The 26,613-nt window shown below is 31.0% G+C and overlaps 1 protein-coding gene across 1 annotated transcript in view; it reads right to left on the bottom strand.

The window, feature by feature from the left end:
- LOC110030300 (serine/threonine-protein kinase TIO) overlaps positions 1-17,604 on the bottom strand; it is a 99,296-nt gene extending 81,692 nt beyond the window's left edge. The window contains 8 exon segments of the mRNA XM_020732944.1: positions 916-979; positions 2,257-2,349; positions 2,469-2,543; positions 2,627-2,719; positions 11,863-11,949; positions 12,052-12,181; positions 14,685-14,776; positions 17,317-17,604. Coding sequence (XP_020588603.1) covers positions 916-979; positions 2,257-2,349; positions 2,469-2,543; positions 2,627-2,719; positions 11,863-11,949; positions 12,052-12,141 — 502 coding nt within the window. The 5' untranslated portion in view covers positions 12,142-12,181; positions 14,685-14,776; positions 17,317-17,604.
- Positions 17,605-26,613: the final 9,009 nt, after the last annotated feature.

Consider the following 26,613-nt stretch of genomic DNA (forward strand, 5'->3'; position numbering starts at 1 on the left):
ATATATAAATTCTAAAATTTTGATTCATTTTACTTCCAGCCAAACATAAAAATATGATCTCCAAACTTTATTTTATAAGCAAACTACCAACTCCAGGTATTCTATATTTATAATATTTATTTTATATTTGATTTCAATTAAACCTGTGTTATAAATATTAGCAACCACAGAGCCCCTTGAGAAAATAGAATTATATCATAATGAGTCCACTTATCAATTCCCTTGTATGCAGTTAACACCAGTTTCATAAAAATTATGTTTTTCATGAAAGGCCTAAACATATTAAAACTGGCTGCCGTTACATATAAAATGCTCATCAAAGGAAACATATTGCTTTGCCGTACGTCCAATCTAAGGAGCAACTTGCTGACATTATTAGTAAGCCCTCATCAGAACATCATCATTACCTGGCTGGCAAATTGCTTGAAAGTGATTCCCAGCATTAATTTGAGAGATGAGTAACAAAGGAAATAGATTTCGGGCCAACCCATAGTATTCATGGTTACACTGCATTATTCGTATTAGCTCAATTCCTAAATCTGATGTACAATGCCATTTTGAACTATTACAGTATGCCATTGTATATTTATTTTATTTCTTGTTATTTAATTTTGTGTCAACCTTGGAGTCACAACTGAACGTAATACATCCATATATTTTACATCAAAATCCTGTTTATGTTTTTAAATTTTACGTACTTGATAGTACAAAAAAATAATGTAACACTGCACCAAAAATGGTTAATTTCTAATGGTTTTTTGAGTGCATACAAAAGATGTCCATCTTAGTAATTCAAACTCAATAATTACACAAATGGAATGAGATGGTTGGCAAAAAAGGGACTCTTAGAAAAGATGATACGCATCAATTGCTCCTTCAGGCATGAGAAATTACAAAAAATATTATAGAATTTACCCTTTATTGAGCGAAGAACAACAGTATTCGCTGACATTGCTCGCGCAAAGCCAAAATCACAAAGCTGTAAAGACAAAAGTCAAAAAATTAAGGTAAACCAAAAAAATATGTTATATTATAACACTTTAAGAACTTATATGTGACAAAATTCAGTAAGACAATTTTTGATATATTCAACTAGTTGCATTTGTGCCCGTATGAAATTGAAGGCATCCACTTGTTATCAGTTTAAATTTTCTTCTCCCAAAAATAAAAAATGCATTGGTACAAACATAGAGTAGCACATAAGCACATGAGACTTCGACAGAATCTAAGAAGAAAAAAATTGCCAAGATAAGTTTGCATGGTTTAGGGCACGCATGCAGAAGTAGGTTTCTGAGTCCAATATGGTTTTTAGCATGCATTATATTACATACTTGCTAGTAATCATGTTAGAGGAAGTGCCAAGCTCAATTGAATTAAAAATAGCCAGCAGCACTAGTTCCTAAATGGATGCCATAGACTGTAAACATTATTTTTTTATCACCAACTTGCTAAAAAACTAAATTGGTATTGTGTTCACCAAACCAACACAATTTCCTACCCGCTCTAATCCGAATTACCAGAAATGATGTGAGCAGTCTTAACAAAATTGTTCCCAGCCACACCTTAATTGACTGATGTCAAGTCGCAAACTCAATTACCAGACACCTTGATTAACAAAGTTACTATAGGACCTCCTCTACAAATTTCACATACCAATCACCCAAACTCCTCCACAAACTCATCATAGATATAATCAGCAAACCAAGATAAAAATGGATGGCGACTAAATCACGGTTCAAAAGCCAAATATGGCTTTGTTACAGCCAAAGTTCGCTGAAATTTTAAACCATGCCATACTGAATCATTCCTAAGAGGCATTTAATATAAATATTTAACAAACTTTACACGCATGAGAGATTCCAATGGAATTCACAAAACTTATTTAGAGAGAAAAGAAAACCTTCCTAGCAATGATATCCAAGAACATTGAAAAAAATCAATAGAACTAGCATTGAAATAAGATAAATTCAAACTCAAAAACTAATATTAAGAGAGATAAGCAAAAATGGAACCTGGAAGAAACGATAAACTAAGCACAATAAGCATACAATAGTATAAACACGCATAAAGAAACAGTAGAATTTCTTTCAAATTCAAAAAAGATACGCTTTGACTTAACAAGGTAAATGAAAGATAACTAAAATATGCTATTCTACATCACAGAAAAATTCCAACAATGGCAGAATTTCAATATAAAAGAAAGAAAACCAAAAACATCTTAACAGTTGTCATATTCAAATACTATAAAAGACCAACCTTGACAATAGATCCAGCGCCAATAAGTATATTTTGTGGTTTCATATCCCGATGGATAATGCGGTTGGAATGCAAGTAATATAAGGCTTTTACCTGAAAACACGATCAACAAAATATTCAGAGAGAGTTATTGAGATTGTGCGGATAAAAATATATATAATACTGGATACAAATGTGATATATTTAATAATAAAAAAAAGACCAACAATTACCAATTGTTTAGCAATCTTTTGAACTTGTTCTTCAGGAAGTTGCTTGTCATCCTCAAGAACCTCAAATAATTCTCCCTATAAAAAAGAAAAAAAATGAGAGAGCCTTGTTCTGTAACATACATGCACGCTTAAGTTTGATAACAGTAACTGTGCTGCACCTGAGCAAACTCTGTGACAACGCAGAATTCTTGAGGACTTTCAAAGGCATCAAGCATTTCAATGATGTTTTCATGTTTCAGCTTCCTTAGGATCTATGAGATGACAACTCTAATCAGCTCAGAAATCACGTTTTGAAATTTGATAAATCATAAAACATTACCAAGCTAAAAAAATCAACAGTTAGTAGGGGTGGCATTACAACAATGACTTGCTTCCCCTTCTCTTTTATTTGAAGAAGTTGAATCGTTATTGAACCATAGTAAATTTCAAATCTTACAAACAGAATTTATTTGAATGAATTAAGTATATTGTCACTCACAGTGAAAATTAGTTTTCAAAAATGGTTGCATGCTTAACAGGAGTTGATTTTCGATTAACATGACAGCTGGATTAAATAGTTACCCAGTAAATGATAACAAATGAAAAGTGTTCCTTTTATCGGGTCATTTGTTGAATGCATTTAAAATACATAATTTTAGAAAGGAATAGTAATTGAAATGTTTGCATTTTAATAGATACATGAGTTGATTAGATGAAAATCAAATGCCTTGAAAAAGAAATTTAGTGTTTGTTTTCTAAGGCATTGAAATATGACAAATATCAATGGTTGGTAGCAGAGCAACAGGGAGAGAAAAGGTAAGGTCACAAGCTACGAGTATTCCTTGTATTTAGAACTCAACCTATTTGATCAAAATAAAAATTCGTCAAAGAATATGTAGTTTTTTTTTTTTTTCCCGTAAATCCCTAACACAAATGATTTGCATTTCAATTACTTCAAACAAAACACAAAAAAATAAAACCCATACATTTCTTTTACCCAACACTCCACATGCTGGAAACCAAACAGTCCCTCTATATAGAAAAATTATCCTCCAGGTGATTTCTTTTAATGCCATTGTATTTGATACAAGAATTATTAATGTTCATCTAGAGCGTCAGAATCACCAGGGGATATAATTTAAACGCATTTTTAAGTACATCTAACAGCTAATTAAACTGGATTGAAAAAAAAAAAAAAGACGGCTTGCAGAGCCCAAGCCTAAGGGCTTGTTTAGGATCAATTTTATTTTCTGTTTTTGTTTTTTATTTTTTCCTTTGTTTATAAAAATATGTTTGTTTAATGTGTTTTTAGCATGTTTTCATTTTTTGTTTCTAAAAATAAATAAATATATTTTCAAAAACACTCAAAACAATACTTGTGTTTTGAGTGTTTTAAAAAATAATCATATCTTAATCAAGCATACCAAACATGATTTGCTTCAAATCAAAACATAAACAAAAATAAAAACAAAAAATAAAAAAATAAAAAATAAAAATTATCCCAAACGGCCTTTAAAAGTATGATTAGCTATAATTTCTTTGAAATTAAAGCCATCAAATATATTAAAGATTTCATATAAAACATGTTCAAAATCAAATCCACAAAACAACTGTAACTTAAAAAGTTCTAAAGAATTTATATCCCATTTTTCATATCTCATGAAAATGATTAAAACTATTTTTATAAACTCTAAATTTTCTAAGGATCGGTAATATATATATACATATGTCAAAATCAAATTCATGAAACAAATTGTAACACTTTAAAATTTGGAAAAAAAAATGTAACTTAAAAAGTCCAAAAAAATTTATATCCCATTTTTCACATCTCATGGAAATGATTAAAACAATTTTTATAAATTCTAAATCTTTAAGGATCGGGCTTCAAACCTGCCTAAGTGCAAATAAGACGAGTGGTTACGCACATGAGGTTGTTTGGGAACTCGTTTCCTATATATATATAATCATTTATTAAAAAAACCATTAAGCCTAATATATATAAAATGTTATTTACTTAATTTACTGAACCCTTCATTCCATTCAAGCATTGTAGCTTTCCTGGCAATTTCAACTTACAAGCGCATGCAAAGTCTTAAGTGATTTTGGATGGTATTGAGTTGATTAAGAATAAAATGTTCAATTAATCACTTATATTAACACATATCCAGTTGCACTTCATTTCTATCCAATTCCGTTCCCATAACTTGCTATTCCGTAAGCTTTAGAGGCCGAACTTAAACAAACTGAGGCTGAAAAAGGAAGAAATAGGAAGAGGAGAAAAAGAGAGGGAGAAGAGGCTTGAAGAAGAGGAGAGAAAAAAGACAAAAAATTAGGTAAAAAAGTTAGTATGCTGATTTTGGTATTTTTCTAACCAATCGATTCCAATTAGGAATGATTGGTTTCAATGTGTTTATGAGGATGTGTTATTTTGAGGATATTTAAAAATATATGTTATGGAACGCTATCGATTGATAATCTGCAATTTTTAGTTTGTTCACAAAAGGAAGAAATTTAAGAATATTTGATTCAATTGAGTAAATTATCATTCAAGTAAGATATGCAATTTTTAACATATAAAACAAATTTTCCTTGACATGTTGCATTTTCATTTATGGGTAAATAGACTAATGAGTGTAACACGATAAAAATTTTTAATGAGGAAAGCATGTTTACAGTCTACATGCATAAATGACTAGACAAAAATGATGAAGATACATGCTTGTAATTAAATGCATTAGAATATAAAAAAATTTTGCTAATTGGTGAAACTTTTAAATGGCATCTGTAAATTATTCATTTGCATTTATAGTTGCTCATCAAATTTGAAAATGATTCATATATTATTTAAATATTCAATAATAAAAATGTATTAAGTGTAAGAAATATCATGTCATATGAGGGTAAAATTGCAATGATAAGTTTATGATACATGTAGACGTGGGGACAAAAGAGTCGCCGATGAAGGCAAAAAAGAGTAATCAATGTAGTTCAATAGCAATAATACTAGGTTTTATCTAGGCTTTATTAAACTTGATAATATCTTATGTATTCAAGAACTAAATGGATTAGAGAAAAGACTAAGGAGATTGATAGCTTAGATTTTAAACTTTGATATTCAGATAGGAGCTGCACTAGAAATGGTATAGGTTTAATTATAGATAAGAGTTTAAAAAATAATATTATAAAACTTAACAAAATTGAAGATAGAATTATAATTCTAAAGATTATTTATGATGCTAAGACTTTTAATGTTATAAGTGTTTATGCTACTCAATAGGTTTAGATAAAGTTCAAAAAGAAATTTTGTAATGACATAAAAGATTTAATACAAATAATACCTCTTGAAAAAAGAATTTTTATTAAAGGTGACTTAAATGGTCATGTTGGTAGAGTTGCAGTAGAATCTAGAAAATTCATAGTGGCTACGATTTTAGAGTGATTAATGAAGAAAGTAAAACCATATTAAATTTTATTTTAGAGTGTGATTCCGTTATTGTTAATACTTTATTAAAGAAGAAAGATGAGCATTTTATACTTATAAGAATAGATCTAATTAAACAAAAATTGATTATTTTCTTATGAGAAAAAGATATCTTCAAGAAGGTAAAGATTGTAAATCATTCCAAGTAAAAATTTAAGTACTTGAAATTGATTATTAGTTTTAAATTTTAAGGTGAGTTGTAGGATAAATAATAGAATGAATATTGTCATGGAATTAAATGGGGGCACCTAAAAGATATCAGAAAAAAAACTTTTATGAGTAAACTTCAAGATTTTAAGATTTGGGATGTTCATAAAGAAGTTGATTTTATGTGGGATAAGGAAACAGACACTATTAAACAAGTGCAAAAGATATAATTGGAGAATCGAAAGGAAAATATTTATAAATAAAGATAGTAAGTGGTGGAATAGTAATATGCAAAAAAAAGATAAAATATAATAAGTTGGGTTATAAAAATTGATTTAAATGTAAAAGCTAGTAAATTAAAAAGGAATTTAAGGTGACACATAAGGAGTCTAAGAGAATAATTATGCCACTAAAAATTATGCTTTTAGTGAGCTTTATAATAGATTAGATAATAAAGAGAGTGAAAAATAAATGTATAAACTAACTAAACAAATAGAAAAGAAAAGTACAGATTTAATTCAAATAAAGTGTATTAAAGATGAAAATAAAAAAGTATTTTTCTTAGATGAAGATATTCAATATAAGTGGGTGGGCAATTTCGATAAACTTTGTAACAAAGTTCCTGAAAATATGATCGTCCTTAATGATCTATATATCGTTAATAAAAAAATATTTTATTTTTATCGTCACATTAGTAAAAAAGAAGATAAGGAGGCTTTAAAGAAAAACAAGAGTAGAAAATCAGTTGGACCTAATGATATCCTAATTGAAGTGTGAAAATCTTTAAAAGATTTGAGAGTTTATTGGTTTACTAAACTCTTTAATATTCTTTTAAAAATTAAAAAGATGTTAGAGGAGTCGAGAAAAAGTATTTTGGTCCTCATTTTTAAGAATAAAGATGATGCACAAGAGTGTACAAATTATAAAAGATTTAAGTTGATGTGGCATACCCTAAAATTATAGGGGAGGGTAATTGAACATAGGTTAAGACGTGAAAATAAGGGTTTCTCATAATTTGTTTGGATTTATGTCGGTCAGTCTACTATGGAAACTAAACATTTATTGAGAGGTTTGATGGAGAAGTATAGAGAGAGTAAGGAGGATTTACATATGATTTTTATTAATGTAGAAAAGCTTACGATAAGTTTCCAAGAGCAATCCTTTGGAGAGTTCTAGAGAAGAAAGCTGTTGAAATGACTTATATTCAAGTCAGTAAATATATCTATGCTAGAGTTGTTAGTTGTGTTCGAACGGGAGAATTGACTAAGGGTTTGTTTGGCGCAGCTGCAGCTACGCTGCCCCAGAAAGCTGCTGCAGGGAAGCTGGTTGTCTGCTTAGTGCAGCTGTGTGAAAACAGTTTTGGGACAGCTGTTTCTGGAAAAATAATCATGTTGCACCTGTTTGGTAAAAACTAAACAGATAATCAGCTTCTTTGCAGTAGCTTCTAGGCAGCAACTTTCTGCAACAGCTGCGGTTCAACAACTTTTAAATAAGGTGCAGCATCATTGAATGCAACATTTTGGTCATCCATTCAATCTGCAACGAAGTAGGATGGTTTTTTATAAAAAAATTTTTAATTCCAATTATTTGATACATGCCTATCGAACACCATCTTTCTTTACCTGCATGGTGCACTGCTCATTTAATAGTCACTTTTTTTCCATGAGATCTTGCAAGCAGATCACTTTGGATTGTAATTCATTTATATAGTTGATGCATATCTATCAACCACCAACTGTTTTTGCTGCAAACACTTCACTTTTTAAAAGGACTGAAAATACTTGCAAGGCTTTTGTTAAGTGGATTTCCATGGGTAGAATCTGAGTGCAAAAAAAAATAATCAATTTAATCCAACTCTACTATCATCTCATGAAAAGAAGAGATACAAAATTGGTATTTGCACAAATCAATTTTTAAATTTGATTAAGGGTAACTAAATCAACAGAGAAAGGAATATTAAATACTAAAAAGTCCTATCATCATTTATTAATTGGTACTTTGTAATATGCAATGGTTCATGACATTATAATTTTAATCCATCCTCCACTGAACCAAATACATTCAGTCTAAGCAGGCCTTTCCTCTGGCATGGAGTTGTGATTCAACACACAACTCAGGGACTTGAGAGATATAAATGTCTGAAAGATTCATAACTGATGCATTCAGAGCAACAACATGAAAAGCCTTAAAATTCATAGTTATTAAAGCAAACCGACCCATTGATTCATCTTCAAATAAGCTTGGCAGAGCTGGCCTTACCACTGAGATTCCCTTAAATGATGCGTTTTGGCACTTCAATGGTATCAAAAAACCGTTTGTGCTTGAAAATGCCAACTCAACGATGAGTCCTAGCTTAAAGAATTTAAAACCAATCGGGGTGGTCCTTCCTAAGAAACTATGATTTGTAACCCTATAATATAAATAAAGATCTATGATTTGTAATTATTATTAATTGATAACTGAATAGATGATATGATTTGTGGATGATTTAGTGCTCTCCAATCCAACTTATTTGTGTGGATTGTGTATGGGGATTAATTTCTCTTCCCAATCTTTATAAAATTTTGCTAAACCTCATAGTTACAATCTCTTCTCATGCCATCTACCGCTCACCCAAACCCATTTTAAATTTAGCCCACTCACGAAACAAAATGGATCAACTTTCTACCCTGTAACCCCCAAAAAAAACTTAGTTGTTCGTCAACCCTCAATCCTAAAGCAAGTCTCCCTTTTGCATACGAAGCAACCCTCATACCATCTACCGCTCATCTCACTAAATAGGCACCCAATAATTCCCCACTTGACTGCAAATCTCTTGCTACAACAAATGTGGTGCACACCATCACACGTCCATAGCCGCAATAAGCATATCTGCTCTGCATCCAACACCACACATATTGGTACAATGCAATTGCAACTTATGTTTGTATTGGCTACAATTATTGTTGGTTGTTGCTTTACTTATGTTGTTCCTAATGCTAAATCATTTTATTCCAAAGATAATAAAACGATTCATTGTCATTCAGGGAAAAATAAAAACCACAAAAGATCTAGTTGTCCAAAACAAAAAAAAGAGAAAACAAAGAAGAAAATGTTTCCTAAAACAAGTAAATGACAACAAAGTAAATTTAACTCAATCACTAGGTTATGAAAGAGTTTAAATAATATAAAACTCTACTTTTCATAAGTTGGCCTCTTAATTGCTAACTTAAGTCATATGTTGAACAATTGACTATGTATCGCTTTTACTCTTTAAAAAGATGATTAGATTAAGTAAATCAGTTTTGAAAATCTGGTAAGATATTTGGTTGAAAAAGAAAATCTAATTAATTGGGAACTGCATCTTTCTACTATTGAATTTGCATAAAACAACAATATATGCAAATCTACGGGCAAGGCACTAATTGAAATTATTCAATGAATAAAACCAATAAATTCTATAGATCTTGCCCCTTTATCACTGTGTATTGACAGGCTAAACTTCCAAAACTTACACAATCGCCACCAACAGGGAAACAAACAACTGCACATACTCAACAATCATAAACCAAGAAGAAAACGCATCTGCAATCCAAACCATCAATAGATGACATATCCCAGATGGAATCCTATGTCAAAACCATGAATTTGCCTAGCTTTTCAGTGAATGATACGAAGTACAATTCGGTATTTCATAAACAGCATATAAAAAAAAAAGCAATAAACATACAGGATCGGGGGAATAACATCTTGCTGACCTAATAATCCAGAGGTAGAGCTTCCGCTCCCAAAGCCAAAAAAAAAAGGAAAAACTTAGGGAGAGGCTTAGGAGTTGTGGAGTTTGGGAATCGGAGGGGAATCACAGGTGTTTCTTCGGTTGGGAGAGATGAATGTCTTTTTAAGTCCAGGGAGAGGCTCCCGATTGCGGTAAGGGCAGGGCCGAGAGGAAGGGGGGATTTAAAACACGCAATGGTGGGGAGGATTGGAGACGATGAGAACTTCGGCATCGAGAGGTATTATGGACGAGCGCTAGAACATCTACCCCGCAAACGCAGGCCGCAGGGCCCTATCCGCGACGCGCGTTATGCCATATTCGCGTCCCGCCGCGAGCTAGGCACCGAACCAAATAGGAAAATTTCGCGTCCCAACACCACGACGCAGTGCGAACGCTGTCCCAAACGGACCCTAAGTGTTATTTTTATTTCAATTGGATTACATCAGAGATCCGTGTTTAAACCCATATCTTTTTGCTTTAGTTATGAATGTTCTTACTAAATATTTACAAGAGGATGTACCTTATTGTATGTTTTTCGCTAATGATATCCTTCTTGTGGATAAGACTAAAGAAAAAGTTAAGGAAAAACTTGAATTATGAAAGTCGAAATTGGAGTATAAAGGCCTTGGTTTGAGTATATTGAAAAACTTGAATTATGAAAGTCGAAATTGGAGTATGAAGGCCTTGGTTTGAGTATATTAAAATTGAATACATGAAATGTAATTTTAGTAGTAGTTGCTCTAGTAGTAGATTTGTAATTATGGGTGATCAAATCATTAAAATGTGTGAACTTTTTTAATATCTCAAGTTTATTGTTCAAAGTGATGGTGTTATAGATGGGGATATTATTAGTAGAATTCAAATTGGTTAAATGGAGGAATGCATCGAGCCTATTGTGTGATAAAAAAGTTTTGCTTAGGCTTAAAGGAAAATTTTACAAGATGGTGGTGAGACCTGCAATGCTCTATGGCACAGAATGTTGGCCTTTAAAAAGGAAGTATTAAACAAAGTTAAGTGTTGCAGAAATGAGAATGCTTCGGTGGATGAGAGGCTTGGCACTTAGAGACAAAATGCGAAATAAATATATTTGTGATAGGGTTGTTGTAGCTCCAGTGGTGAACAATATTAGATAGAGTTGTCTTAGAAGGTTTGGTGACATTAAACGTCGACCAACTGATGATCTGATTAGGTGAGTAGAAGTTTTAGATTTAACTTATGTTAAAAAAGGCAAAGGTAGGCCTAAAAAGACTTGGGTATATTGTATAAAAGAAAGATCTTAATCTATTAGAATTAAATAAAAATATGACACTCAACAAGATGCAATGGAGAAAAAAGAATAATGTAGCCCACCCAACCTAATGGGATAAAGCCTTGTTGTTGTTGTATATTTTGTTGTACAACTGTTATATGATAGAAGAGTATTTAGGTAATATATCAAATAAAAATTATATTTTATATAAAATTTTCATGTGTTTTATATGTTCTGCAGATAGATTTAAATGAAATATTTTGAACTGCTTCTCCTTAATAGGATTGGTGGATTTTATTAGATATGTGCAAATTGCAATGATGTGTTTTATGTTAATCTACGTGCATTTACGTGATTGAGTTTATCACCCACTTTAATCTAATAAGTAGAATATCATAATGGGTGTTGGAGATATATTCATCCGGTTGAATCACACTCGCCTCTATTATGTCCCGTGCCAATTTTGGGATAATCATCATGTTGTGTGACACCACAAAACATTTATCTCACTATCTAAACATTTCATTAGATTAAATTTACATACTCGATTCATTACCAACTCATTAAATTTCATATACTATATTTTGTGATGCATATGAAGATGAATAATATCGAGTTACTAATAGAATATTTCAAGATAAAAAAAAATGTGAAGTAAGAAGAAACAAGACTGACTAATGATTGAAATGAAATGAAGGCCATTTTCAAAGCAATTTTAAGTAAAAAATGAGAATGGTCTACAAATGCTGCATTAAAAATGTCAAGATTTAATGTAGAAAAATACCTCTATCTCTTGTCTAAGATTGTGAATATCCTTCTCACTCTTTCAGAAACTCTTTCCTGATTTTAGGATAAACTTCATTGCAACAGTCTAAAATAAGAAAGAAAATAACTTCAAGCATCAATTAGAAAATTTAATTTTATACAATAATCTCATGGACGAACAGTATTTTTCTTGGGCAAAAATGCAAACCCGGCTTGTATACTTGCGCCTTCCTTTGTAAACCTTTCCAAATGAGCCTTCTCCAATGAGTTCTATAACATGATAATTGTCTATCCCCATTTTCCCAAAAGCAATAGTATCCCACAATTTACAAAAGAACCTGCAACAATGCGAATAGGAAAATATAAACGTTAGACTAATATAACTTGTTAATAAATATTGCAAAACATTACTAGATAATTGAAGGAAACATTCACGTAAAAGCAATCAAAGCCCCATTTATCTTGAATGGTTGAGCAAAATAATTAAGTCCCCCTTATTTCAAAGAATAATAGAAGAAGCTGGGATGAAGGTTAAGGTTTCCTTTGAGCAAATGCTAGAAGAACTACTCCCAAGATGCAAATTTTCAATGTAGATAATTAATAGAGACATGCAAAACTCTTTAAACCAATACGTGATGAGAAATGGAGATTGGATAATAAATAACACAGCATAGAAACAATCAAAAAGAATAACTTCTCATTTATTTGAGGCTTTATGCAACAAGAATAGATACATTCCTATCTCATGAACAATTGACAAACAATACAAATTAATCATGGAATGCTAACTAAAAATTAAATTCATTCGTGAATTCGTACAAACAAGACTGTCATAATTAATCATGGAATGCTAACTAAAAATAAAATTCATTATTGAATTCGTACAAACAAGACTGACATGTAAATCTGACTGATATAATCAACTCCCCAATAATTCTAGCTAGCATCAAGTAATTATAACCCAGACTCCACCATTTACTAAATGCAAACAGCAAAATTTTATACACTTTATGTCATTTCAATCAATAAACAACCATAGAGAAAGGAAAACACGTGAACAAACATATACATTGTGGATATTGAGAGAAATAAATTATCTCTAAAAATATACATTTATAAACTGATCAAGCATTTAAAAAATTAAAATAAGCCAAGCAAACCCATAAAACAAAGTCTAAGAAATGGAAATGGAAAGAAATGAAGAAAGTCCTTTGCAAGCTCAAAACTCCAAACGAAGATGAACACAAATCAAACTCAAACCTTAGACCAAGATAAGAGTCAATACATGGAGAACAGTAGCGGGGTGAAGACAACTTGAGCATAGAGATGGAGATTAGTAATTGGAAACTAAAAGGTAAAAGCATTATTGCTCTCCAGCAGCAAAAATAACAATTTTTATGTTCACAAAAGAACTCATTCTCATGTTGTGGAAGATGCACCCTCAACCAACAACAACAACTAAGGAATCAATGCTAAATTAAGCAGTTTTATGGCATAGTGCCAAAAAAAAAGGTATGATTGGTTCACAGATATTTGCAATGTAATCTCATGTTAGTATGTTTAGGTTTTAGCCTTTGGTTTAATAATATCTCTAAATAAGAATTTTATAAATGACATTTAAGTCATACTTTGATGACATTTAGATGTTGGTCAAATTTGCCTGCATGTAGAAGGATACCTAACTATTAAAATATATGATTACATAAAGTAATATCATAATCATCATTGATATTTTTATACAACACTACATTGTTTAAATTACATAACTTTGAAATAAACATATTGCATTTGACATATAACATTGTTATATGCAAACATTGAACCAATGTTCCCCAAGTGAGATCTAATGTCCTATCCAAAAAGAGGAAAATAAAATCAAGAATTTTCCACGAGAGACAAAATATGACAAATCCTAACATTAAAAACTACATTCATTCATGATAAATTATCTAAATAAAAAAAATGTCATAATTAGAAAGGTGAAAACCAAATACTTTTAACATACAAGGCCTATGAGTGATGACGGTGCACCTATGTAAATAGAAATTTACTATGCAGGCTAGGTTTGGAACATCAGCGAGTTAATTTTCACAACAAAGTTTACAGAAAACCTGTACTAAGGCAAGAATCATATGAAATAATGCATCAAAAATTGCCATTATAAAATTAAAGCACTGTTATGATCACCGCATCAAATAAATCATCAAAATTTTGGATACCATAATCAATAATCTATAAGTAAAAATATTGTGGCAGTTTAAGGACAGCATACATTTACAATAAATATATAAGCAAAGTAGCACAGAGCAATCACAAAATTTTTATGTACGATAAATTTACATAGATATCCAACAATTAGTACTTTAACCTAGCTAAACAGGCAAACCTCTCATAGTACCATTAATCCTGAGAAAGGCTATCAACAAGATGAAATTTGTCACTCTTTAAAGCAAGATGAACTTTGTCAAACTCTCTAAACATAATCAACAAAATTAGCTAGACACTACAAGAGATCAAGACAATCACACGCATGCATTGGATATATTTACATGAAAGAAGGTTTAAGCAATTTGTAAAGGCCAATATGATCTATGGATCTTTAGTATTACAAGTATGACTAAGAAATGGTATAAATTGTATGTTCAATCAAAAACAATTATCCTGCATTAATTCATGGAATAAAACAACATGCTCAAAACATTTTTTTGTTGGCATGAAAAAGATGGCAGTAGTTTAGTAGCAATGCAGTATACAACATATGCATGAAATTGTACAATCTTGAATAAATAATAATTACATATGTCAAATAAATGTACCTAATGACTTAAAATAGTATCTTACCTTGAGGTGTTAAAATACCTTAAAAAACATCAACTCGAATGCCTTAGTAGAAGGTCAAATCAATCACGCCATCACACATACATTAATACAGCCTACAAAAAAAAAGTTGGGGAAACAAGAGAATAAACATGAAGGACCTGTTCAACAGACAAAACCAATAGAAATGAATTCACATGATTAGATAGCCAAAATTCACCATAAATGGCTGAAGTGATGATCAGATAACCAATAAAATAGAAAGTTAAAGCAAAAGAAACCTTAAGGTACTCATCAATTATGTTTGGATTAAAAAAATTCAACTCTCAAATGAATTATTTATTTAACATTATTCCAATGGATCCAGGAGTAGATCAAAAACTTCATGTATATATATCCATAAATCATCATATGTTAATATATCTCTTTACCACGCAAGAAATCTTTCATATGCAATACAATTAATACACAACTGCATCTCCATTAATCTCATTAAGAACAAGGCAAGCTTGACCATTTAAGCAATATGCAGATGTTGCGTCGGACATAAAACTATAAGTAGGTGGAATGATAGAATAATCCGAGATAATGGTCAATGGTTCATGATATAGGTTGGCTTAAATACATTAAAATTAGACTAACAAAATATTTTTTAAAAAAAATTTTAACTTCCAAGCAGTCAACCATATTTATTGTATGACTTTATAAGATAATTTTTTTTCACCAAATGATTTCTTAAATGAACATAAAAGAAGCCTTTCAGCATTTTGACACCACACCACAATTTCAGGGATAAATTTCAGAAACTTTTGATGTACATATCTACAGTAGACTTTTAAATGTCATCAATATTAGTAAGTCAATTTTATGAGTATTCTCATACAAATTATGTATATGACTATGCATAATGCAAAAGGATATGATGATCGAAAAGGTAATGCTAAAATACTAATATGTTTACAAATAAGTACACTATAATTAATTCCAAATGGGTGTATATGAAAAATACTTGGATTAAAGTTTTATTAAAGTTATAAATTTTATGCTCATAATAACCACATAAATATGAGATGACTATTATATGGACTCGAAAACTCATTAAAAAAACAAAAAAAAAAAATTTAAAGTAACTTTGGATTCAACCAGAATGAAAGATAAATCAATTTAATATTTTTCTAGAAAATAAGCATCATTAGTAAATTCTTCATTCCATTTAAAGTCTATCTTCCTTGGTCTTTTTCTCTTCCCTCTTTTCTTACAAAAAAATTCAGTGATGAGAGCTACTCCTTATTTTTAAATTTTTTAACGTAAAATTTCAGATGGTCTTAAAAGCTAATGCATTGATTTATGGTCATGGCGCCTCACTTTTTTCTTTCATAAGCACACTAAGATAATAATTGTTCATAATAATCATTTATTCATTAAGGTAGCCAAAAAAAAACCCAAACTCATAAAACCATTATTAAGTATAATTAAGCCAGCATTAGTCTATAATCTAATCAACATTGTAAGTTATATAACATCATCAATACATTTTTTTTTATAATAAAATGAGCAAAATAAAATTCAGTTTCAGCTTTCAAATATAACATTTAAGATTTTAAATTATGCATATGACTCTAATATCTAAGGGAGTAGTTTTTTTCTTGAAGTCCTCATTGGCTTTTTTTACTATTGCAACTTTTCAAGAAAAAGCAGCTTCATTTAACTTCTGCCTTGTAATGTAATATATAAAATCAATGATATAAAGTTAAACTCAAACATCAATTGATTCATAATATTTCAGCTGATAGATAATCAATATGAACATTTAAACTACCTAGCATAAATCATGCCATAAAGATTTTTATAAATATATTTCAATTATAAGAGAAAGCCCTTAAAGCAAGTGAACACTTATCCCTTAGTAGGCACAAATCACCTACCTTAAACAAATCAAGAATGGTCTTATGGGTCAACCATGAGTCCATGACCTTGATATCCTTGGCCCCAAAATCTGAATCTCCATAAAATCTATTTTTAAGAGAATGCAATTCAAGCAAACACTCAATATAATGCAATAAAAAATAAGATAACTGCTACAAATAATTAATTTTATTCCCGTAATTAAGAATTTAAAAATAATCACCGTTAAAATTTAATAATCAACCACAAAATAAACATGTAAATATTTTCATTAAAATAAATAGTTTTATTAAAACAACCTTACATGTAATACACTAATCAAAAATCACCAAGGGGTTGTTTGTTCGAATGAATTAGGACTACAAAAATAAACCAAACACAAGTTTTTTAAAAGTTCAAAATCAAACCCAACAACTACACGGCCCTCACTGCCTTGTTCGATGAGACAACGACAACGACTATAGTGACTATAACCCTCACTACCTTGTGCAACGCCGACTAGAAATCAGGACATGAATACAGCCTCACAGTCACAACAACGATGACCTACAACTTCGCACCTCAACACAAATGTGAATGTGGATGCCTACTTCACACAACCCCTAGCACGCGCAATGGATTGAGCTTCCACCCTCGCCTCCATCGATTGTCGCTTATTAGACCCAACGTAGCATGACCATCCTTCTCGTGCAATAAGTTAGACCAATGTTTAAAAAAGTACAATCATGACCATCCTTCCACCCTCACCTACCTTCTCCGATTGAGTTATTGCGTTCGTCGAAGACGACCCAAGACCGGTAATCAACCCTCCGACGTCAACCGCTGTGCCCGAACCTTTTTGTCTGCACTCTCTCAAAGTTTCTAGCCCTCTTCTTCTCTAGCTCTCGCTCACGGTCATTACATCGCTCTAATGATCTCCATTGCCTCAAACGCGCGGAGCAAGAGGAAGACGGTCGCGAGCGAACTAGGGCTGTGGCTGCACTGGACTTGATTTTTGTTTCTATTTTTTTGGGCAAGATTGAGACGTCGGAGATCTCAGTTCAACTTTCTCCTCTTTAATAATTTCCCGCCCATCATTCATTTTTTAATAAGCAAATTTTGACCATACCCTAGAATATTGTATTTGCACAAAAATTTCTTTTTATTTTTATTTGAACAAGTATTCTCCAAGTTTCATTAAAGTCAGAAAAAATTTTTGAATCCAAATTCTGATAAATTAAAAAAAAAAAATTCAAACATGGGAGTAAGTGAGCACAACCCAAATCGACTCACAAACAAGCTCACAAATTGAGCATATCGAGCTATGAGCTAGAGCTTGAGTTGAAGCTCAAAACTTATTTATTAGAAGAGCTCAAGTTCAAGCTTGTCTAGGCTTGGCTCGTCGGCTCACAATCGAGCTCGGTTAGTTGATTGATGATATTGTCTTTATTATGAGTGAAGCTCAAGTTCACCATTCAAGGCCGAGTTTTCACTTTGAAAAAAAAGTGCCCAACTGAAGTTAGGTGTGAATTTAGCTCGACTCGAATCATTTACACTCTTAATCAGATAATGTGACTCTGCCCTTACCCATCACCTTATGCAACTCACTTGATTGGCATCAAACAAAGCAAAAATTGTGCAATCCTACTTAGCCTGTTTGATCTTGGTCTGATTGGGTTCACACTAGTTTGGCTTAGGTGTGTTTAATTGGTTGAGGCGGACTTGAGCTTAGCTCAAATTAATAAAATTAAAAATAAATGCAATATAAATTTTAATCTCATAGAATAAACTCATATTTAAACTTAAAATTGAACTAAATTTAACTTAATATAAAAGTGACATGGATTTAAGGTTGAAATTTAAATATAAACTTTAATTTTATTAAAATCAAGTTAGCTAAAATATAAAATTAAATTTAGATGTGATTTAAATCTGAATTAAATTCAGATTTACTCAATTTTGATTTGTCCAAGAATCACAACAAAGACTAGCATAAGCAAGGGGGAGAGAGAGAGAGAGAGACATAGATAAAAATGAATACTAGTGAACATTAAAATGTCTTGTCTATTATTCATTTCTCATAAATGATCACCCAGTTTATAGAACAAATGGTATAATATACAATATTATATTTTTCTGCCCCTACTTTAATAGAGGATGTACAGGGTATCCTAGATATTTTACATATAAGAGCCTATTGCTTAGCTGTCCCATGGCTCTGTTGGTTGGGCTAGCGTGACTTCTGGTCAGTAAAGCTAATTTGGTCAACTAGGTTGGGTCTGTGTAGTTAGCCAGTTGGTCTTAACTAGCTTCAAGTCAACAATACTGACTCAATCTGCTATATTTATTATATTGATCGATTGATCTAGTTTAATGATTGACCCCCCTAGATGGGAACTCCTGTTGACAAATGACACTAAGATATTGAGTAGATGGTGATCATCATAACCTAATAGATAGATTATTTCTTGACTAAGGGACCCATCGGGATGGTTGTGAGGCTTTTTTGTATTGTCAATTCTTGGTTCCTGATGATGAATGTTAGGGGCATCCGTGGGACGGTTGGTGATGTTGAGAAATCGGGTTTTTTTCTAAGGTTGGATCTACCGAGAGTTATTTTGATGCTTTCACTCGACTTGTCCACCGTGGTTAGCACAGGTGCTTGCCTACCTTATTCTAGTACAATTAGCTCGAACTCAGATCATTCCTTTCGTCCTTATCTTGGCTCGGTCGGCCTTCATCCTTTGCTCAAATGGTTGCATCCAATTAGATAAATAGGCCTCTTGGTCTCCTATCGGTGGGCCCCTAATTGTTGTACTTTCTTATAGACTATTGGATCTCCTTATGATCTGTATTGTGCATTCTTGTTGTACATATTTCAATTCAATGATTTTCTTATTTCTTGAAAGAAATGTTGCAATAATAATAAGATAATTAAATAAAAAATTAAATGTCATTTATTTCATAATCAAAGCTTCAATTATTGAACTCCTGAATTTTCGTACTCATGATTCATATAAAGAGGCATGATGAGACTTTTGGTATTCCATATTTGCTCTACATTTCTCTAGATCTTAGTATCTAGCCTTTGGGTTTTCCTAGTGGCTCTCTTAGCGGACTAGTAAAGGAACCAATACTAAAAATAGAACTTCAAACATACCTTCACACTTTATGGTTTCATGTGCTTGATTTTAAATACTTAGACTCTAGTTGAGTTGGTTAGATTCAAATAATTTGAGACCTAAGTTGTGTTCCTATAGGATTAAATATGTTTTGATTGATCATTTGACCGCAGAGACTTAGGTCTTCTTTCGGTCTCTCACTTTGCACTTCTCATTCAAGAAATAGTTTGATAACTCTGTCCTTGGTTCATGGAGAGCCCATTGGGTATGAGGCCCCACCTTGAGCTAGAATAAGTTTTATCTTTTAAAAAAATTATTAGCAATTTGAAAAAAAAAAACAATTAAAATTGAAACTTTTAAAATTCAATCACAAATAAAAATTAAAGCAAAATGAAATCAACAAAATTATAATTAAAAAAAAATCATCAAAATTCTCAAAATTAAAATTGATGAAGTTAAAATTCACCACAAAATCACAAATTAAAAATATCAATTAAACTCTAAAATTTAAAAAATATAAATTCACATATAAATCAAACTAAGATCAAATTAAAAATTTAATGTTAACATAGGGGAATCAAAGATATATAAGTCAATATCTCAGAAAACTCCTTTGGGTCTGGTCTTATTTAAATAAAAATTTCAATTCAAGTGCATATAGTAGCATGGACAGATTGGTTAGGGTTAGATGCAGCTTTTGGCTTAGATAGATTAGGATTTAAATTATTGGATCAACAGAATTTAACACTAGGGTGTCGACGATATCGAATTTTTATTCCCGTAGGGATGATCAACCAATTCCATCCCTTTTTGTGTATTAGAAATAGACTGCGTAGATTCCATTAGATAGTGGGCCACGAATCAAGCCAAGTTAGACACCTATAAAAACGATGACCAACCGTGAAGCGCATTGTGTTCGTTCAACAGGACCGAGGATGATAGGGCGCCACATCACTTAAGTAGGAAAATCAGATTTTCTGAATTATATAAAAAAAAATATTAATTTCTTAAAAAATGCATATATAATTAAATGCAAATGAAAAAAACACAAAATAAAATGTATTAGACTCAGTAATCCATAGGGGAATCAAACAAAAATAAAATAAAGGCAAATTAATTCACTATAATTTTTAAAATTAATTAAAACACTTAATTAATTATTAAATCTTTAAAACTAAAATATAAAAACAAAATAAAGAAAATTTGGTGGGCTTATGCTCTTTTACATTAGGGTCTTTTTCTGATTTTTCCATGGTCAGAGGCCACCTCTACACATGAAACTTAATTTTCAAAAGGAATTGATAATTAATTGAGAAAATAAATACAAAAAATTTAAATATAATTCAGAAAAAATACATTATTAATTAGAACTTAAAGAGAAAATTTAAAATTATGTACCCATACTTTAAAGTCACCATTTTGATACTTGAATATAAAAAAATACCCAAAACATATGAGTATGTGGTTTTATGTAGTTGGGATTTTGTATTTAGCTCCTTTATCTCCAAACCCTAACTAAATAATTGAGAAATCAACTAAAAAGGTAATTTTGTAAATACTCAAATTATAAAAATACAGCTTAGAAATTTTAACATATTTGATCAAATTAAATTAGAAATCGAAATGATACTTCCACCTCCTAAAAACATTTTAGAAAGATTTAATAAACTCAACAAGTCAAAATTAATCAAAATATAACTAAACTTAAGAAGATTTGGGAAATTTACAGAACTTTAAATGTTTAAAATTCACCCTTAGGGGTAATTTGAACAATTTCTAAGACTTTAAATGTTTAAAATTCAAATAGAAACGCATTAAAGAAAATATAAGTCAATTGAAACAAAATAAGAAATTCATGATTAACAAAGTTTGAAGAGTCATAATTGTAATTATTCTAAATTAAAATTATTCCCCTCATTACTCTCAAATCCTAAATTTAAACTCTAAGAGATAAAACTCATAACAACTTGAACACAAATAATTGATTGATCAATTACATAACAAATATCATAACATAATTAATTAACTTAAGAGTAATTGAAGGTGCATTTCCTAGTTCCCAAATTAAAAATATGCCCTTAATAAGTTTTAGTCCTAAATTAAAACTCATCAACTCATGTCTTAACAAAATCAATTAAAAGTTATTATTTAAACAACCAATAAAACAGTAGAAATCATTAGTTTAAAAATGAATTTTGGGTATGTTTGTAACTTTTCCCTGAGACTATGAACATGCACTTTCCATAATTGAAGTTATTAAAATTACGAGATTCAAAGACTATAAATGTTAACACTAATCTAAAAAATAATATTACACAATAAACAACTTTCAACCTCGAAAAAGAGTGGATTAAGTTAAGGTGATGAAATTAAAAAAATACACCCCGCAAACTAAAACCCTAATAACCTTTTCTACATAACTTCAAATGAAATATAAACTTCACCAAACAATCAAATAAATTAAAATGAGCAAAGATATAGAAAATTTAATTCAACTATGTAACAAACAAATAATTAAAACATCAAACCAATAATATAAATCGTAAAATATGAACCCAAATGAAAGTCAACTAAAATCCATAGATACCAAAGTCATTGAGACTTAAAGTAAACCCTAATAATGAACAAAACATTGGTTTTTAAGGAATCCTTGGATAAGGTAACTCATAGTTGCTAACAAAAAATCTACTGTTATTCGAAACCAAGTAGACCACAAACAATAACGAACCTAGAATGATGGAACTAGGAGATCTTAACGAGGATTGTCATTAAGAAAATTCTGTTAAAAATCAAAATAATAAAAATTAAAAATCTAAATAAAAATCAAATTGATTAAAAAAACCAAAAATCAAATTAATAAAAAGAAAATTCTATTAAAAATCAAATTAAATTATTTTAAAAGTCAAGAAAGATAAAATTCATAAACTCATAAAATCCAAAAGACATTAACACATAAAATAAATCTCTAATGAAAAAACCAAACTAAAAAAAACTTGAATAATAATGATTAATCTCGGGTCTATGAAGATTTATTGAATGATGTAATATATGGTTGCTGACAGGAATCTTCTAGCCATATTAGTTTAGCAATCTTTTTTGACTAAATAAATTAAAAAAATTAACGACCCTGCGTTAATGGAAATCCATAGGCATCTTGTTTGGGGTAGTCTTAAATAAAATTTGATTGATCTTCTAACTTCACATTTACCCACCTTTAGAATTCATAAGACACTAACCCCTTAGAAGTCATATGTGCTTTGTGATTGTGTTTGCTTTATTTATTTGCTCATTAGGCATTTCTTAGGATGAGTTGATAATAATGTATAAATTTTGATCGATTTTCCGTATATGTTTCTATGTTGTCATGGTAAGCTTATAATGCGTTAAGTTTATTTTAAATGATTATTGTAGTACGTTAGGGTGTTATGGTAAACTTAGGATGCCATAGTAACTTAAGTTTTCTTTCTTTTCTAGAGTTTGGGTGTGTTGTTGTCAGTCAACTATCAACATCTGCAATATCCATAAGAGGATGAACATGAAGTGAAGAATGAACCTCAACTAAACCAACAATGGTAATTCAGGTGATGTCGACCGATTAGTCTGACATAGGTCTATGATAAGCAAACATCTTGTTGTCCTTTGCTCGTGCTTTTTGCTTGATATGTATGCCCTCATTTTATGTCAGTGCATTGTTTGTATATTTTGCCTATATTCTTTGGTAGACTCATTAAGGACTAAATTTTTTGTGCAAACATAAAAACTTTAACTTAAATTTTCAAAAAAAAACCAAATGAAACTCATAACAAAAAATAAAATTGCATAAAGATATTGCATTCACAACCTTTAAAAAATCATGCATATAAGACATCCAAATTGATATTAAATAAATATATGAGTAAAAACATCTTTGAAAATTAGGAGTAGCCACAAAAACATCATCATAGGCATATGCAAAATCATATTATTCATACTCCTTATCTTTCAGGCCCTAAAGCATTGCACGAAAAGGGGTGATTTGTTTTGTGAGGAACGCTGCCTTTTAGGGTGAGCCTGCCTTTGCATTTAATTAGCCTTGTGAATAGATCTTCTAAATCTTTATCATTAAGAACCTGCTTGACCTATTGGACAATCCACTTTAATTCACTCGGCACTAATTTAATCATAAGATAATAAAATGTATGAGTGGATGAGCTATAAAATGGTTAAATTTTAAATTGCAAAAAATATTTCCATTCTTCTTAGAACATTAAGCATACCTATCATAACTAAAAAACTTGATTTACAGTAAAGTAGTAAGACTTACTTCTTCTAATAAAATAACAACTTACCCTACCTTGCATTCATTCAAACTGAACATGTATGGTTTTCACTGCGATTAGAAGGTTTACATGGTATTCCTTTCCAGTTAGGGTTGTAACCCAATTTTGTTTGTCTGTTTATGTTCTTTCTTTACCTTTAGATTAGGTTTTTAAGGTTTCACTTCGCACATTAAATCTCACTCCAGTCTCAGGATTTTGAGGTTATTCGTCAAGCTACAGTATAAATCCTCACCCCCTTAAACTTTCTTACAATCATATATCATGTGATTTAATTCATAAATTTCTAATAAAATGTTAATATTAAACATCAATTAAATTTCTTTCAATATCACTGAAGTCAAATAACAAGATAGTTAAGATGTCACTAAGTGTCTTCAGTATCTTTGATATCTTCTACCTTCTCTTTCTTCTGGTTCAAATAATAATTGTTCCGCTTATTAACCTCTCTCATTTGAGATTCTAACAATAAATCATGGAAAACTAAACTTAGAATTGCTTACAGATAAAATCTTAACCATAATCAAAAGTTTTTGTAAGTAATTTTATTTTTTTAATATGTATTTAACTATAGGGGTCTGCGCCTATCAGAAGTTTGTAACTCAAGTTTAATTTAAGCCATATCTGGTATTTGGATTGGATATGGGAATGAGTTTTTTTTTTTATTTTAATTGTAAACCGTTACAAATATTAAAAAAATTAATTTAAGTAGTGAAATCCATTGTAAAGTGGTATTGTTATCTCTTGAGATAAAATATTACTTTTGATCTCGTGTTTGATTAATTAAATAATTAAATCTTTGAATCTTTATGTTTCTATAAAGAGACCACTTTCGAAAAATTAAATAGATAATTGGCATCCAAATGATTTTGTGGAGAACCCTCCCGATGAGTTCCTAGTCAGGGAGATGATGCATGTTGCCTTTGAGAAGTCGATAGAGTTATATCATTCAAAAGATGGAAATAAGAAGATAAATAAAGTCAACATAAAAAAGTGGAATATATCCGAGCTGGTGACTCAATTTGGTTTTCTTAAAAAACTCATTTCATGATTCTCATCGGAGGAATAATCAAGCAAATGATAGAGATAGGTTGGGTGGCCTGAGTACTAGTCTGTTAGTTCAACCTTATATCGTGGCTCAAAACCTACCGACTGAACATACCACGCGGAAAGTTGTTGGTGCTCTGTCACCATCTAGGGAGAAGTTGGTTGCCCTTCATCTAAAACTATCAGATGTTTGGGAGACATCCTTTATGCTCTAGATTCAAGCTAAGATAGATCATATGGATTGATTTAAATTTGAGAAAGAAGTACTGTGTAAGGGGTATTTTGGAAGAATGTCTCGGTTGAATCAATAAATACAACCCTTGTAAAGTAATTCTTCTTGGAAAAATTTCTTAATGTAATTAATAAGGCTTAATTTTGAAATAAAGTTTTATTTCTTTTAGAATCATGTGTTGATGTAAATTTTATGTAAAACTATCTTTTCAAATTAAGGTACGGTTCCATTTCTACCCCCATATGACAGCTCATCTTCTCATGTTATCATATATATAAGGGTTATAAGTTGAAAACACTGCACATTTTCTATCATTCACTCTTTTTGCTTCTTCTGGTCTTAGTTTTCTATTTTTCTGCTTTGTTCCTTGTTTTGATGGCTCTAAAAAATTTTGGGTCAGTCATTGTGCCTAAAAGGTCAATCATAAAACTTGGGGAGGTGGTCTGATTAAAAGATTGTTGTGTCTTTGATCCTGTTATCAAGCTCCAGACCATTGAATGCAACAACCATGTCACAAAATTGCTCGAGAATGACCTTGTTTTTTATCAAGATCTGTTCAAGTACAGTTTGAGGCTACCACAAAGTCATGTGTTGTGAACGATCTTCAATCACAATGGGGTCATCCTCGCACAGATTATGTTGAACTCCATCATTGTCATTATGACATACATCATTGTTTGTCGCACAAACATGTTTTTGTGGTTGACAAAGCTCTTCACCTACATGTTCTCTTTCTGAGTTAGTTCAGAGAGATGCATGTAGTTCTCTTTAGTTGAGGATTTTCAATTAGTTTGCTAGTAGAATAAAATAAAAGACAGAAAACTACATTTCTTCCTTTCCTCTTTTTCCTCTGGTTGGGCCATCCAGACCGTCCAAATAAAAGATGTGGTCAAGAAGAAGAAAATAATGCACATTGAATTTAGGATAAAGGAGCAGGGATCAAAGAAAGGCAATTGTCAGTCTTCCAACACATCAACTCGATAATTATTAATTACGTATTACAACCTGAGAAGTATGGCTAGATGACAATATATCTCTGGTGGCTTCTGATGTTGAGGGGTTCGAGAAAGAGGTACCAACTACCACTAAGGCCGCTATGAAGCAATCTCGAGCGAGGCTTGTCTGCCTTGAAGCTGCAATTTTGAACGATAAGAGGGTGCTAATGGTGGCTCGCACTGGAGAGGATATCACTTTTGGTTGAGGTCTAGAAATTTCTTTAGTAGCCTAGGTCTAGCCATAGGACTTTCCTACTGACTAGTCTTAGAAAACTAGAAAAGATACCCTCACCATTAGAAACTCAAAAATTCTTCTCTTTACTCAATTTGAAGTTCCACATATTGGTCTAACCTCTA

This window comes from Phalaenopsis equestris, unplaced genomic scaffold (genome assembly GCF_001263595.1).
Source record: "Phalaenopsis equestris unplaced genomic scaffold, ASM126359v1 Scaffold000694, whole genome shotgun sequence".
NCBI classification, from domain to species: domain Eukaryota; kingdom Viridiplantae; phylum Streptophyta; class Magnoliopsida; order Asparagales; family Orchidaceae; genus Phalaenopsis; species Phalaenopsis equestris.